At 35.7% G+C, this 17,846-nt stretch overlaps 2 protein-coding genes across 6 annotated transcripts in view; both read left to right on the top strand.

The window, feature by feature from the left end:
- Positions 1–3,615, top strand: part of LOC124532780 (eukaryotic translation initiation factor 4E transporter-like) — a 34,558-nt gene extending 30,943 nt beyond the window's left edge. For all 5 annotated transcript variants that reach the window (XM_047107850.1, XM_047107851.1, XM_047107849.1 and 2 more), the window contains one exon: positions 860–3,615. In XM_047107850.1, coding sequence (XP_046963806.1) covers positions 860–1,023 — 164 coding nt within the window. In that variant the 3' untranslated portion in view covers positions 1,024–3,615. The remainder of the gene's footprint in view (positions 1–859) is intronic.
- Positions 3,616–13,070: 9,455 nt separating this feature from the next.
- LOC124533221 (ecdysone oxidase-like) lies at positions 13,071–17,479 on the top strand. The gene is made up of 4 exons (XM_047108422.1): positions 13,071–13,320; positions 14,356–14,490; positions 15,077–15,210; positions 15,821–17,479. The coding sequence occupies exons 2-4, from the start codon at positions 14,379–14,381 to the stop codon at positions 17,318–17,320; spliced, it is 1,746 nt and encodes a 581-aa protein (XP_046964378.1). The 5' UTR covers positions 13,071–13,320; positions 14,356–14,378; the 3' UTR covers positions 17,321–17,479.
- The last annotated feature ends 367 nt before the right edge of the window (positions 17,480–17,846 follow it).

Genomic DNA, 17,846 nt, shown 5'->3' with positions numbered 1-17,846 from the left:
GGCTATTTCATTTCATTTAAATTGTTTATATAATATATGAGACAAAACAAACAATCCGCTTTTTCGTTTGCCGGTTCTTCTCAGGTCAGGGTATTTTCTTTTCCGAACCAAAATCAAACTCAAACTCAAATTTTGTATCATTATTATTATATAGTATTGAGTATTAAACATGACATGAATGTGGATGGATATAGAGGTAGAGGACGACCAAGAAAACGATGGATGGACTGTGTGAAAGACGATATGGTTAGAAAGGTTATAAGCACATAGTCTATAAGTTTTTAAATAAGCATGCAGTGTTTATCTATAATTAGTTGTACAATTGCGTTTGATATTTTGTTTATTTTAATTGTACATATAGTAAGTTTTATATTGTAACAACTGTTGATAAACCTAAATAAATAAATAAAATAATGTTACTTGTGAGATGACGTCTGACAGAGAAGTTAAAAGGAGAAGACATGCTGCGCCGACGCCAAATAAAATTGGGATAAGGGCAGGAGGATGATTGAGTATTAAGAGACGACCAAGAAAACGATGGATGGACTGTGTGAAAGACGATATGGTTAGAACGAATGTTACTTGTGAGATGACGTCTGACAGAGAAGTATGGGAGGAGAGGACATGCTGCGCCGACGCCAAATAAAATTGGGATAAAGGTATGAGGATGATTGAGTATTAAAAGACGACCAAGAAAACGATGGATGGACTGTGTGAAAGACGATATGGTTAGAACGAATGTTACTTGTGAGATGACGTCTGACGAGAAGTGTGGAAGGAGAAGACATGCTGCGCCGACGCCAAATAAAATTGGGATAAAGGTATGAGGATGATTGAGTATTAAACATCCGTGTTCCAGAGATGAGCGGCAGCGGCGACAATCAGCTGGCGCGCTGGTTCTCCCCCGAGCTGCTGGCGCGCGCGTCGGCCGGCAAGCTGCCGTCCGTGCACGTGCCCAACGCGCTGTCGCTGGAAGACCTCGAACGGCACCACCACTCGCCGGCGCCGCCCGTGCGCAACTGAGCCACATTACATACCCCCCCCCCCCCCCCGAGACACGCCGGCCCTAGGGCCAACTTTGTAGATATTCGAAAATTTTTTTTTCTCGCCCGCACCGCCCGTGCGCAACTGAGCCCAAAGCCACACCCCCGAGACACGCCGGCCCTAGAGCCAACTTTGTAGATATTCGAAATTCGAAATTTGTTTTTGGTCAATATGTAATACTTCCCGAAAGGCGCCGACTGCATCCCGACGTGTCGGTGTAAATTGATAAGTGTACGAGAGACGTGGTTTCGTTTACGGTGATTGAGTTTCCGGCGGTTTGTTGTCTGTGTGTGCGGTCTTAAACGGACATCCGTCGAGGTTTTGCCGACATAATGACGAAATCGATGGTTATATAACATTGTTTAAATGTAAACTTTGGATACAAGAGACGTAATCGCTATAAAATCCTTCGTGAGTTCTTCCGTTTATAATTTTGTAACTTATTTATATTAGCCTTATCCTACAGAAACACATACAATAATGATTATTATACAATGTTTGAATATCACTTACTCAATAAACCGTGAGTTGAGAACATTTAATTGAAATAGATCCATAAGTTTTTATTGTAATTGTCAACATCTAATAAAATTCTCTCTCAATATGCTAAGTCATTGTTGTATTATGAAAGGGAGCCTAAATACTTGAAAGGGCTCTGATGTAAGGCAGAGAAACGTCATGCAGTGAAAATCTTGTGAAATACATATTATTACTTAATTTTTTTTATGTATGTATTCATCTTGTGTAACATAACAACATAATGTTTACAGTTTTATAAACACCAGTCCAAAAATTCCCAGTAAGATGTCGAGTTTAATGTAACTGTTTTTCTATCCTTATTTTGTTATGACGTCACGTGCGATCTCAAGGTTTTCACAGCAGGAATATAAAAAAATGACCATGGGGTATGTCTCGCACTGACGCCCAAATGTATGTGATCGAGGCTCTACAAATATATTTAAAATATTGCGTATACTTTTTTTTATATTTATTACATACCCCTGTTTAAAGATTATGAAACCCAAAATAGTTTGTTACATTATAATACTTCTAAAAGAAGTACAGATGAATAATTATACTTCTGTGTAGGTTGTCTTTTTAATTTCATTAATTAAAGTAAAACATTATTTTGCTCTACCCGATGAGGCTAGTATAGTAGACGTTGGATCCACACTGCCATTTTGTTTATTTATTTCTCTGTATAAGTTTTTTTTTTTCATAATAAAATTTAATAAATGTAAACATAAATAGGAACGCAAGCATTTGATATATAGTTTGTGTATATAAACGAAACCAGTGTTATATGCGACAAAATTGATAGATTTGTGATACCGTTGTGACGAAATTTACAATGTCGGAGCAATAAATACGCATTTAAAAACATATTACGTCAAGTGTAAACATAGTACTGTAGCCCGGGGTTTAGGAATATAGTATTTTTGAGAGTAAAAACATCGATTGAATAAATAAACCCCCTGCTTCAGTACTGTGTGACTTAACAATTATCAAGACGATTGTGAAATTAACCCATCATATAACTGTATTCTGTCTAAGGGTGTTATATCGATGAACTAAAGGTTGTAGCTGCGTGCAGGGATCAAAGTTTGGTGTATTAAGTTTTAGTCGATAAAGAAAGTAGTTTAGATTTTTTGTCTTTTCGATTCGGCTGTCGTGATTTACGTTCGACCCTGTATCAGCTCCCTACCGGACTCGACAGCGCGGGGGGTCGACACGCGGTCCGCCCTCTGGCCCACGACTGAGACACTCAAACACGGGACGTGTGTGTGCGTGCGTGAGTGCGTGCGTGCGTGCGTGCGTGCGTGCGTGCGTGTGTGCTTGTACGTCTGCCGTTTGTGTTTGTGACGCATTTTTGTTACTACGTCATTTTCGCGAGGAGGAAGTTTTACGTTAGATATAGTAGATATTGTCATTTTTCAATTATACATTGTGTGATGGATGTTCTCGGCTGATCTCCGAAGTTTACGATCGCGAATTTGTTAAGTATTTTTTTTGTGGAATTCGCACAAGTGAAACGCATTTGTGTTTGATATTCCCGTGTATTTTTTTTTTAATATATATTTCGATATCCCGATTCAATCGATCCTCTTTCCATCGAGACGTGAGCTGAGTTTTGTCAATTTATTTCAATATACACTACGGACAATAGAGTGGATATCTGCCGTCCAATATATAAAAAGTGAATCAGCTCATGAGTTTGAAGCTATATCGACCGACCGTACCCTTCGCCTGATGCCTTTATTTGAACAATCGACTCTTTATGTAACGAAGTGAAGCGTAGGTTTTTTTTTTGACGTTTTATTGGAAGGATCTGATAGGCCGAGCGGCAATCATGTCTAATGGTTTGATATGTGATGTTTATATGGAGGCGCGCGCATGAGATGCCGCGCCGGATTCGGTTCTAATGTAGAGGACAAGTGGTGAAATTTCTGTTTTTCGGAACGCGACCTGTATTATGTTTTGGGCGCACACTGCGGTAATGCGCTGACGTATTACAAAAAAAAAATGTCTCCTGTCAGCTTTAAATTATTGATTAAAGAAAATTTGAAAGTTTTTTGGTGTTTTATTTTTACTCTGTGCTAACCGATGGACACTTTATAGTCTACACAAAAATTATCGTTATAATTAATTTATAATTAGAGCTATATTAAAGTGTATTGTGGTTTTTATGATGCTTGACTTTTGGTAGCTGGTTCCGCTAACGTGTTGTGATCTCTGACCGAGATATCTTTAACGGCCGTTTTATTATGTATCCATAATTTCAGTTTTTTTTTATTTTTTTATTTTATGGTATAGGTTAGCGGACGAGTATATGGGCCACCTGATGGAAAGTGGTCACCATCACCCATAGACAATGAAGCTGTAAGAAAAATAAACTATTCCTTACATCGTCAATGTGCCACCAACCTTGGGAACTAAGATGTTATGTCCCTTGTGCCTGTTGTTACACTGGCTCACTCACCCTTCAAACCGGAACACAACAATACTGAGTACTGGTGAGTGGGTGGTACCTACCCAGACGGGCTTGCACAAAGCCCTACCACCAAGAAAACTAGTAAAAAAAAAGTAACTAAAAATAGCCAAATCTGTTTTTTTTTATCTGTACTTCATTTTCATTAACTTATGCTGATGATGATGAGATGCTTAACATTTTCTATCGAATCTAGCCAGCCGTCAGCTTACCAACACTTTAAAAACAGTTTCAAGTTACTCTCGGATTGACAAAGCTATCTCCAAGTAAAGTCATTCGCTTATCTGTCAAAACTTCGTCAGCTGATAACTTCATTTTTCAAAAATAAAGCCTGTTAGTCCAGTCATTGTAAAACATTCAAGAATGAAATTATCAAGCTAATTTTATTATACATTACCTAGAAAAGCTTAACTTCAGTTTTTCGACCAAGATTTACGGGGCGCTAAGGCTGCCATCTTGAAAATAGGGGTAACATTTGTTCTCGGCAATAACTCTGCTTCCCGATGACATTCGAAAATTTTTACGGGAACTTATTTAAGCAACTTCAAAATAAAGGAGTGTTCTCAATTCGACCCGTATATATATATTTTTTATGTTTGGTCGCCATTTATGAACCGATTTTGATGACACACAATTTTTAATTTAATTTTTATTCAACATGTTGACTGGGATGTGTAATTTATATTAATTATGAAATATAATTGCAATCATGACAGTGTTGTGGGATTTTTTTTCGAATTAGATTATGATGCAGATAGTAATACCGATATCGTACGATCGCAGAAGGAATCTATAATCTTGACACTTGAGATTTTTATGATTGAATTAAATCATTACAAATTTGCATTTATCGTGCATCCAGATTAAGATAAAAGTGTTCAATGAATTAAAAGAATTCATACAACTCAATTTACAACTAAAAATTGAGATTAATTTTGTCATATACTACTTACAATGATATACTTTATGTTTATGTCGGTACCTACTATCAGAATACAATAATATTTCAATTTTTTTCAGAAGTTATAGTGTACACCTACATTCGATACTTTAATTTGAAATACGTCAGCATTAATGTATTCCTTGTACTTCTACCCAGAGCAACCTGTAAAATATTCTGTAGAGAGTATCTTTGTCAACATTTCAAACTGTCCTTAATATCTAAGCTCGACGATTTCTTATCATCTATTTAAATTTGTGTGAAGCAATAAGATTTATTTATTGAAGTTTTTAAGAAACGATATGATTTTTCTAATATGATAGGTCTAAAATTATGTACGGAATTTAATATAGAAACGAATACCATGCCTCAGGAAAGATTTATTGACTTGTAATTCAGTTTAACTCGTATAACAGCGGTACTATCGATACTACCATTAGTATCGATATTTTGGACTATCGATAAACATTGTATTCGTTAATATATTTTTAAATCGAGGCCCTGATTTATCATTGAATATTATTATTCCTTTGAAAGATGTCATTGGACATCGACAGTCGGATGTAATTAAGTAAATTTTACACTTTTTTAAATTTAATTTTACATTTTTTTTAGGGATACACAATTTTCATAAATCAAAGTAGGAATTCTAAATTAACTCTTATACAAAGGATATATTGGTTCAAATTTATTTAAAGTTATTACGATACAATATTAAAATATAGTATCATTACCTGGCTGGTTAACTGACTATCGATAGTACAAAACTATTAAATATTGATAGGTTAGGGTAGTGCAACACTATAGACAGTTTCAATAGTATTGCTCACGAACAGCAAACTATACTATCGGTAGTATTTACACGTGTCAATATATTGATAGATTATCGACACTATCACTAAAACGTTAAGTATCGATAGATTATCGATACACTATCGATAGTCTATCGATAGTGGACTATTGATAACAATCTAATAAATAAATAAATCTCTACTATAATCGTTGTTGCAGTATTAATTTCTTATTCAGTAGCGTTAACGAACAATAATAGCCAAAATTAATCAAACAGTTATTAACAAAAAAATATAGTTATCTAAATTAGTGTTTTAAATTATTAAACTTATCGCGCCCACAGACTATTAAAATATAAAAATGAAATCGTTAAGACTGTTCAAATATTATTAAGTACCCGACGTGCAATTGTGTTTGTGTTACAATTTTGGACCTTGTGCCTCGTTATGTGCCGGGATTATGGCTATATAGGTATGTATATAGGCGCACAGGTAAACGGTATACTTATCCTTGTATAACATAAAACGAAGTCGCTTACCACTGTCAGTCCTTATGTGTGTTTAGATCTTTCAAATTACGAAACGGATATTGATGCGGTTTTGTAAGTAGATAGGTAGATTCGAGGGGAAGGTTTCTGTATATTACATTCATAATATCATAGAAAAAAACTGATAATTTTTGAGTTTTCTAATGAGACGTCGTAAATAAACACTTTGATAATGAATGTAATGTACTATACTATAGTACGATACTATTGTAGGCTTTTTAAGGGCTACAGTACTCTGTAGCCCTTAAAAAGCTTACAAAAAATCCGGGATGGTATATGTCTGTTTCTTAGGTATAACCCAGAATAACCATTTTTTATCATTTACTTTTTACGAGAAATAATGGCTTATTTTCGAAGCGATGTCATTTAAATGAATATTTTCGAAGATATTACAGATTTAAAACGCAGGGACATAGCGGTTTGTATTGTCTAATGACTAAAAAACGTTATAAACTAGAGTATATTTAATATGAGCATTGCACCCGTGCGAAGCCGGGGCTGATCCCTAGTATTTATATAAGATGTGCTTGTGACGTCAACGAATCAAATAATAGTAATAATACTCAATATATTGCGTTCTCAGTCCTTCCACTATGATAAGATCATGCAATTACCTTATTTTTAAATTCAAAGATTGACTGTAGCCTAGTAGAGTACTTTCGGTAGTAAAACAAATTATGATTATTGATAAAATTAAAATATATTTAGAAATATTTTTATATATTTGGATTTTGAGTCATAAAAGCGCATTGTTGTTTAAATTTTAAAGTCATTTTTAATGTTTTGTTATTTTCATTTTTTTATTTATCTATCATTACACTGTCCGTTCCTATGTATCCTTAGGTCTTTAAAATTACGCTATCTTGATTCGGTTATTTTTTAAATAGATAGAGTGATTCGAGAGGAAGGTTTTTGTATATAATACATGGATAATATAGTAGAGAAACACTGACAATTTCAGAAGTTTCTAATGTGATGTCGTAAATAAACAAATTCTGTGCTTAGTATATTTAGTATCAGTATTGCACCCGTGCGAAGCCGGGGCGGGTCGCTAGTCTAACATAAAAGGACAAATATATACGGTATCGTATCTATGTAGGTGACGGTTTAAAACCGGCGCTCGGCGCGGTCGTTGCCGTTTTACAGGTTAGTGAACTAACTTTGTTAAATGTGTTTTATTTTGTTTTAATTACTGAATATTAAATAAAAATGAATGATATATTATATAATATAGTATTTACAATTATATAGAAAATTTCTTTTTTTATTAAACGTTAATTATATCAGTTTTATATAAATTTCTATTAAATCATTTGTCGGGTCTTATCGGTATCTACTTTCGGAACCGGTGGTAGCTTCACTTAATTGTTAAATGTCGATCAAAAGTGCTTGTAAAAGCCTACTTGAATAAAGTTGATTTTGATTTAATGTGCTGACATCGGCGCCATTGTTTATATATATGCCTAAATCATCATAATCAGGTGTATTATTTCACTGCTGGAAGTAGGGCCCCAAGACGCGCCACTGAGCTCCATCTTAATGTAATGCCAATAGTGGCGACGCTGGGCATGTGGGTTGGCGACTGCAGAGCGCTCCTTAAAGACCTGGTTTTGCTGCTGCCATCACCGGTCTGTGTCACTTAGCCGCTTCGGATGGTTGTACCGCCATCAATCGATCTTCAGAGCCTATTGTGGGGAAAAAAGGGGTATCGTTCTCAATCTCACGGGTCGTGAAAAAGGACTACTCCCTTTTATTTCCGAGAACATCAAATATTCGCCCATTGATAATTTAATATAACAGGGAAAAAATTGACAAACAACACTTTTGTATTCGCTTTCCCTGCTTCGCTAATAGTGTTCCGCGCGACCCATAGATTTTTTATTTAATAATGGTTAATAATCCCACACTGTTGTTAAAGTCATAAATCAAATATATAATTTATTTTTTAAATGTATACAGATAAATATTAGTAATTACAGATGTCTATTATTTGTTATATCGAATGGATTTCAAATACATAGATAACGAAGTCAAAACAATTGATATTATTTGGTACAGTCATGTTAATCAGCAATTATAAGGGAATTTCGCAATACGAAAGTTAGATTGTAAAATAATTTAGATAAAAATTTCGTTTAATCTGCTTATACTTATGTTAACAGATTTTGGTCCCAGCGATTACGGGGCGATAAAAAAATCAAAATCAAAATAAACTTTATTCAAGTAGACTTTTATAAGCACTTTTGAATCGTCATTTTACAATTAAGTGAAGCTACCACCGGTTCGGAAAGTAGATTCTACCGAGAAGAACCGGCAAGAAACTCAGTAGTTACTCTTTTTTATCATTTAAAAAATACAACGTCATGTTAATTAAATACAATTATTTCAATTAATGTATCCTGCTTGGAAGTCAACAGGTATTAACTCCACGCTTTTTTATCATCTACAAAATCTTGTATCGAATAGTATGCTTTTTCTACCAATGTATTTTTAACAAACGATTTGAATTTACTAAACGGCAAAGTTAAAAATATAGCTGATATATTAGATAGATAGATAATATAGATAGATAGATATATAATGATAGCTGCACGTAGATCGGTTATCGTCTCATTTTACAGGTAGTTACATTTTACTGTAGTCGTGGATGTGCAGAATAATAAAAAATAATTGATTGCAATTGACTGCAAAATTTTAACAAATAATTATTTCAGATAGCAGGAAAAAGTTCTGGCCGTCTAGAGAGTAATACTAGAGCTGTGTAATAAAAAAAATGTTAACAATAAACTCTGATTCAAAGTGAACGAATGTAGACTATTTGACTTTTAAAAATTTCATATAAATAAGGTTTTATCATTTTGGCGTCAATTGTAGCCGAGCTGTCCCAGTGTTTAGAACGTGTGCATCTTAACTGATGATTTCGGGTTCAGACCCAAGCACCATTGATTATTCATGAGATTAATTTGTGTTCATTTCATGGTCGGTGATGAAGGAAAACATTGTGAAGATTAAATGATGAAATTAGACACACGCAAGTGGTATGTGTCTAATTTCATAGAAATTTTGCCACATACGTATGCCTCCAACCTGCATTGCAACAACAACAACAACAATTGCGTGGTGGAATAAATTCCAAACCTTCTCAAAGGAAGAGGAGGGCTTAGCCCAGCTGTGGGAAATTTACAGGCTGTTGTTACCCACTACTATTATATGTATTATATTATATTGACATCTGTTTTTTTTTTATAATTTATAGATTTTCTTAATACGTTTCTAAATTTAGAATACGTGGATGAATCTTATTCAATGCTCTTATAAATATGATAATAGGGAAAAATAGTAGTATTTATTATGCTGTATTTTGTTCCAGGTGTTCGACTATTTATTATCTTTGCCAATTAAAGATTAATAAATAAATAATAAATATTAATAAGATAAAAAACTCAGATATGACGCACATCCACGCCGCATTATAAAAACAGATTTAAAATTACACCCATATTATAGTTTCACATAGTTGTGCAATAATTAAAGCCTAATTATTTTACTTTATGAAAAATGTATGCAAACATAGTTTAAGAATATTTCATTATGATGTAAACAGTTCTATAAACAGATCTACAAGTATTGGACCAGCAATCCAGAAAACAGGCAGAATCCTTTGAGCTAGGATATTATTTGTCTAAGGTGACTGTATGGGCAGCACTTTCATCCAAAGGAATTATTGGTTTTTATTTCCTTGAAAATCTTTGGGCCGTCCGATAACTGTAAACTCTACTACTATACAAGGAAAACAAAAACAGTCTGTAAATATTCCCACTACTGGGCTAAGGCCTCCTCTACCTTTGAGAAGAAAGCTTGGAACTTTTTCCACCCCGCTATTCCAATGCGGTTTGGTGGAATACGCATGTGGCAGAATTTCTATGAAATTAAATACATGCAGGTTTCCTCGAGATGTTTTACTGCACCGCCGAGCACGAGATTAATTATAAATATAAATTAATCACATGAATGTTTAGTGGTGATTGCCTGCGTTAAAGCCCGCAATCATCGGTTAAGATGCACGCGTTCTAACCACTTGGCCATTTCTGCTATTACTAGGTAAATGAGTGTTTTTGTTTCCCCAGCTTCTAGTTACAATTGAGAGGACGTGGCTTCAGCAAGACAGAGGGACTTTCCACACCGTTCCAGCTGTCGGTCGATAAAGTGATGTTCCCGGAAAAGCTGATTTGCTGGCGAGGAGACTTACCGTGGTCCTCCAAGAGCCCTGTGATCTGTCGCCAGATTTCATTCTATGGGTATATCTAAAGCATCAGGTCTACATCCATAAGTCAAAGACATTGCTTGAATTGAAAGCAAAAAAAATAGAGATAAGATGTCAACAATCTCTCGACCTCTATGCAAACATTAGGGTAGTAAAAAAAAGTAAAGTAACAGCCTGTACATTTCCCACTGCTGAGATCCTTATCTCTTCTTCCATTAAGGAGAGGTTTTGGAACATATTCCACCACGCTGTTCCGATGTGGGCTGGTGGAATGCACATGTGGCAGAATTTCGATGAAATTAGACACATGCAGGTTTTCTCACGATGTTTTCCTTCACCGCCGAGCACGAAATGAATTATAAACAAAAATTAAGTACATATATATAGTGGTGCTTGCCTGGGTTTGAACCTGCAATCATCGGTTAAGATGCACGCGTTCTAACCACTGGGCTATATCAGCTCCATTAGGGTAGAGTATTGGTAGATTTAAGTTCTCGTTTAGAAGAGTACTTGAAAGCGCGACGATCGTCATTATTCATATTATTTTTAAAAATTAAATGGGCGCCTATTGGCTTTCTTGTAATTAATATTTTTTTAAATAAGTCTCAATGTTTTCTTTTAATTAATTGATCACTTTAAGGGATCAACAACAACCTGTAAATTCCCACTGCTAGGCTAAAGGCCTCCTCTCCCTTTGAGGAGAAGGTTTGGAACATATTCCACCACGCTGTTCCAATGCGGGTTGGTGGAATTTCTGTGAAATTTGTCACATGCAGGTTTCCTCGCGATGTTTTCCTTCATCGCTGAGCAAGAGATGAATTATAAAGACAAATTAAGCACATGAATCCGCCAACTTAATCCATAAAAAAAAATACAGATATGCATATTATGATACGTGAGATAATACATTACAGATATGAACGGGGAAAAACTTATTGGAAATTAAATCGTTGTGTAACTTATGCGTATTGATGAAGTAGTCGAGATGGCCCAGTGGTTAGAACACGTGCATCTTAACCGATGATTGCGGGTTCAAATCCAGGCAAGCACCGCTGATTCATGTGCTTAATTTGTCTTTACAATTCATCTCGTGCTCAGCGGTGAAGGAAAACATCGTGAGGAAACCTGCATGTGACAAATTTCATAGAAATTGTGCCACATGTGTATTCCACCAACCCACATTGGAACAGTGTGGTGGAATATGTTCCAAACCTTCTCCTCAAAGGGAAAGGAGGCCTTTAGCCCAGCAGTGGGAATTTACAGGCTGTTGTTGTTGTTGTTGATGAAGTAGAGCAGCGAAGTTGCTTATATGAAACATCGTAATAAATAAATATGAGCTGCTTATGCAGAGGCCTGCGTCTGTTGATTGTATTTGGGGACTTAAACGCCCAAGGCAATACATCTGTTCCACAGGATATGGAAACTGGGTTAGGAGAACGTGCTTTCCCGTGCCAGGGTTAGTCGTTCACCGATATGATATGAGTCACACTATTCAACCAGCTATATTGTATTCGATATATTTCTCCGCCGTCTCGAACGCTCCAGTCATCGTCGAGGAGGCAGCCCGACGCGTCGATTATCCGATAACCATTTAAATCGAATTTCTTTGAAGCCGCTGCCATCGTCGCGGTTTAGTTAGCGTCGAGAAGGTGTTATAGGCGCCTTGTCTGTATAAATTGACACTGTACCGCAATCCAGCCAGGCCAGTCATTTTCCTATTCTTCTAACCCTAAGATCGAGTTTCAGTTTTTTTTTTTTTTATTTAATTTACAACATCCACAGGCTCGCAGTTTAAAATAATATACACATAATCTACAATAAAAAATATATAATAATAGTTTTAGTTTGATCTAAGCTAGATCGAACTGTCTGGGAACTTAATATAATTGACCCTCTGAAATAATTATTATCAAAGGGTTGTCTACATATTGGTACATTCGGAGAGGTGGATTCTGGTGGATCACTACCTACACAATAAATATGCAGTTGTATGTATAAAAATCTATTTGGCGGATAGGATCAAAAACAGATTAACATTTTAATTACTATGACTTTAATATATATAAATATAAATCATTTGTATCCAAATGAAGTTCAAAAGCCTAAATTGATATTTTTTTATGTCTAATTGAGTAGTTCCCTGGATGGTATAAAGTATAAACCTTGTATGTTGAACTATTTTTAAAATTAGATCTCAAGATTCAATCAGATTTATTTAAAATTGAAGGTGGCACCAGTAGCTGAGAATCTATATGGAAACCGGCTGTCATGGTATGGAAATATTATGCGAGGTAATGAGGACCATTGTTAGGAAGGTTTTGATCATGGATGCAGATGGATATAGAGGTAGAGGACGATCAAAGAAATGATGGATGGATTGTGTGAAAGAAGATATAATTAGAAGGAATGTTACTTGTGATATGACGTCCCATAGAGAAGTATGGAAAGAGAAAACATGCTGCGTCCCCAATAAAATTGGGATAAAGGCAAGATGAAGCAGGATGAGAAGAGATGATGGAAATTGTCCAAATTGTTATAAATTTTATAGTGTAATCGCTGCTTAAGATAAAACAAAAGCAAATTTAGTCTTTTATGAGATTTAAGATATTGGATTAATACATAATTATGATTATCGTTACTTGATAGTGATAATAATTACTCATTTAAGCCTTTATATATAAAGCTAGACAAAGCCTATCAGTGGTCACAGGCGAATAAGGATTATATAGTTTTACTGATTTGAGGTAAGATCATTTTTTTAATAATTACTTGGTGGTAGGGCTTTGTGCAAGCCCGTCTGGGTAGTTACCACCCACTTTGAAGGGTGAGTGAGCCAGTGTAACTACAGGTACAAGGGACATAACATCTTAGTTCCCAAGGTTGGTGGCACATTGACGACGTAAGGAATCAAAATCAAAATAAACTTTATTCAAGTGGGCTTTTACAAGCACTTTTGAATCGTCATTTAACAAGTCAATATTTCTTACACCGTCATTGTCTATGGGTGATGGTGACCACTTACCATCAGATGGCTCATGTGCTCGTCCGCCAACCTATACCATATAAAAAGTGGTTTATCTTGTATGTTAAGTATACAATGTTTTATACAGTAAGTTAAAACCAATATAATTTACATATGAGCTGATAACAGCCACTATTATTTCGGTTTTCAACTATATTATGTGTATTAACAGCAACACAGTTCATTTTATTAGAAATACGACACACGATATGCAAGGATAAACTCATATCACCAAATTTCTGTTCAGCAAAGTCAATAAATCCTTCTTGAGAACAGGTATCCGTTTCTGTAATAAAATTCTTCAGATATTATATTAACTTTTTCGATTTTTAAGTTAAAAAAAAGCGTATTATATAATGCAGTATTATATAAAAAGCGTGAAGTTAATAGTGTTTTATATAACATATATCTGCATAACAGTCAATTCTGGTATTCCATTAGGCTGCGTACTATCATACTATTAAGAAATACCTAGATTGTTTCTTGACTATATTGCATATCAGCAACATTCGGTGTTATGCAGACTACACCACTGATGACCCATTATACGCCGACGTTACCATTACCTACAGTTTTATCTGAAATGAAGTCTTTGTTAAGGAAAATTTCGGATTGACCAATACCTACCATCAGGTGGCCTGTTATTAACCTCTCTGTTAAATTAAATGAATGTAGGATACCTCAGCCAAATTGTAAACTATGGCAAGTGATATAAATATGATGTATTGTATGTATTTCCTCCTAATTTTTGTTTTAGTCGTAGAATAAGAACCCGTGAGTATGGACGTGGGTACGGCTCTCGCAGGCGCCCAGGTCATCAAAGGCGCCTTTCTCCTGCTGACAGCACTCGCTCTCACGAGCTACAAGTGGCCGGTAGATAAACCTCTTAGTGGTGAGTTATAAACATAATCTTACAAAGCCTATAAACTTGACAATATTGATTTTTAGTTCATTCATCTTCATTTATAAAATTGAGCCTATTCTGCTCAAAAGGTTTTGTTCTCCTCAAAGGGAGAGGAGGCCTTAGCCCAGTAGTGAGAAGGCTGTTGTTATTTGTTGTTGTTATTGCTGTTCTATAAGGAACTCTGGATCTAAAACCTGCTCAGGTCTCGTGAATCAAACGTGATATTGAATACCTACCTAAAGAGCTGATCCATCAAAGCTGAAAGTTATTTAAACGCGTTTAATAGTTTCGGAGAAAAGCGTTACAAACCAAAAACAAACAAGGAACCATGTCTTCCATCAATGATGATGATGATGACATGTCTTCCATCGTGAGAAACCGTGATATAGAGCTGTATCTTTGTTATAGTACTAAGAAAAAATTTAGTGTCAAATAATTTATCATGATAACCAAGTATCATTCGCTTATATAATTTTTACATAATGTATATCAACATGAGTCTTAATCTCCTCTGCTTCTAATTTAGTCCATAGTCTTGATTTATGTAAAGCTAAGAATTAAATGTGTTATCTAGACAGTACAACATGCGATTACATCGTGGTTGGCGCTGGTACAGCGGGTAGCATCGTGGCGAATCGCCTCAGTGAAGATCCAAGGTTCACCGTGTGCGTCATAGAGGCCGGAGGAGACCCAACTTTGGAGACTGGGGTAAAATATTATTAGACAATCTATGCTCACATTAGACCCTTCCGTCCATTCTTGACTGACTGCCTTGTTGCTCTCGTGGCCAGAAACGACGCAGTTCTTAAGAGCCTGGTTGCAAATCCCCGCTCGTACCGATAAAAGATAGGTTTTTTATCAATAGTAGCTGCATAGACTTTAGAAGTTGAAAGTGTGTACACCTTTCTACCTCGGAAAGACATGTATATAATTGAGATTTCATATCGCATTTACCGTCTCAACGAATAATGAGAGTAAGGGTATAGAGTGCAACTGTGTTTGCGTACACTACGCTAAAACTTGACCGTTGTTAACTGGTCTCTTGAGTCCGTTGAGTTGAGTGTCGATTTGAGCGAGTTAAGGTCATTATAATATCATCATCATCATCATCATAAGTTTTGAAGTAAAGCTGGCTTAGCCAATTATAGGAATTTAAATCCTGACCAGATATCAATGATAAAACCGATATTAATATTGATTGAATTTATTTTTGTGATAAAAGTAATTATCCAATATTTACTTAAATACATAATAGAAAAAAATACATTGGTTATATAATAAACTCACAGATATATTTATAGTATTAATTTTTATTTAGATTCCATCGCTGTTCCCTTATTTGCCGAAGACTCATATGGACTGGAATTTCACCTCAGAGAATGATGGCTACACAGCGCAATACCGTCAGCAGCCATTTCTAGATCTCCCACAAGGTAAGGCGCTCGGAGGCAGCAGTTCCATTCATCACTTTTACCACATCAGAGGAGATCCCAGGGATTATGACGATTGGGCAAAAGCAGCTGGTGACGACTCGTGGTCCTGGCAAAATCTTATCCCCTATTTCATCAAGAGTGAACGACTTGAAGATCCATACATTCTGAACTCACAGAGCGGAAAATATCACGGAACGAATGGCTACATGGGTATAACGAGGGAGACCAGAGACTTACCTCTCAAATACTTACAAGCGTTCAAAGAAATGGGACACAAAATTATTCAAAACGCCAACGCTGGTGAGACATTAGGATTCTTCCTGCCTATGTTTACTATATTCGGAGGAGTTCGGCAAAGCAGCGCCGAGTCATTCTTGTCGCCAATAAAGAATAGAGAAAATTTACTTGTTATGAAAAATACTTTAGTGACGAAGATTGTAATCGATGAAAATTCACAAGCGACCGGTGTTCAATGTAAAACTTCGGATGGAACATCTATTACAGTAAATGCTCAAAAGGAAGTTATAGTTTCAGCTGGTGCCTTTAATACGCCTAAGCTTCTTATGTTATCTGGCATAGGGCCTAAAGAGCACCTTGAAAGTTTTGGCATTAACGTAGTATCTGATTTACCTGTGGGTGAGAATTCACAAGATCACATGTCTGTAATATTGGTGCATCAGTTAGAAGAAACTAATGATACACTTGCCTCAGATCCTACTCAATTCCCTTTACCAACTTTTGTTGGTTTTGGAGCTATTAATAAGACTCAGAGCTATCCAGATTACGTCACATTAAATTTAATCAGTAGAAACAGCCCAGCAGCGTTGATGCAGCTATGTTCATCAGTATTTAGTCTACATGAAGACGTTTGCGCCCAGATGTATGCCGCCGGTGAAGGTAGAGAAGTACTTTTCTCAGTGATGTCGTTAGGCCGACCCATGTCTCGGGGACAGGTTCTTCTACAAAGTACGAACCCTGAAGATCCACCAAAAATTTACACAGGATTCCTTACCGCTAATTTAGATTTACAGAACAACGTTGATTCCATTTTGGACTTTGTCAGAGTAACGGAGTCAAGTTATTTCACTGGCGTGGGTGCTCGAACCTTAATTTTTGACTTCCCAAACTGCAGGACCGTGTCGAGCGTAAGAGAATATTGGCAGTGCTATGTTCTCCATATGATGGATACTACTTTCCATTACAGTTCCACATGTCCTATGGGAACAGTTCTGGATTCCAGCCTCAAAGTCGTCGGTGTGAGCAAGCTTAGAGTGGTGGATGCGAGCGCCATGCCAAATCTGACAAGCGGTAACATAAACGCTGCCGTAGTTGTCCTTGCAGAAAAGGCCGCTGATATAATTAAGCATAGCCAATCATGTGAATAATATTAATTCTCTATATGAACCCTATAATAATAATTTTGAATAGACTTCGTACTTGAATACTTAAAGATAAAGCGATTATAGAATTAATTGTTAACATATACTTTTTATTATGTTATGTTATTATGTTTTTACTTTGATATTATAAATATAAATATATTTACATTTGTTGAGCATATCATTCTTTTTATTTTAATATTATGGTCTGTGTATGACGATAGACGAATGAATGAATTGAATGAATACAACAGATTAGTCCTTAGATTAGAAAGCTCCTTAGTAATCTCTGTTAAATCTTATATACGAAATATGTATTGAGAAAATTATATCTTATATTTTGATTACACTAGCCGGAAAACCAAAAGTTTTCAAAATGGCTTCTAGACCTGATATTTTTGATCATTATCCCTGACGTTATTTTTAAAAGTACTAATTTAGTGGAAAGAATACTTGAATTAAAGACGAGGTATACTGTTGGATTTTTACAGGCTGTTTACATGCAGTCAACAGTACGTTTCAAAAAGTTGAT

The sequence above is a fragment of the Vanessa cardui genome, chromosome 10, assembly GCF_905220365.1.
Source record: "Vanessa cardui chromosome 10, ilVanCard2.1, whole genome shotgun sequence".
Lineage (NCBI taxonomy): Eukaryota > Metazoa > Arthropoda > Insecta > Lepidoptera > Nymphalidae > Vanessa > Vanessa cardui.
This window is presented reverse-complemented; position numbering and strand designations above follow the sequence as displayed.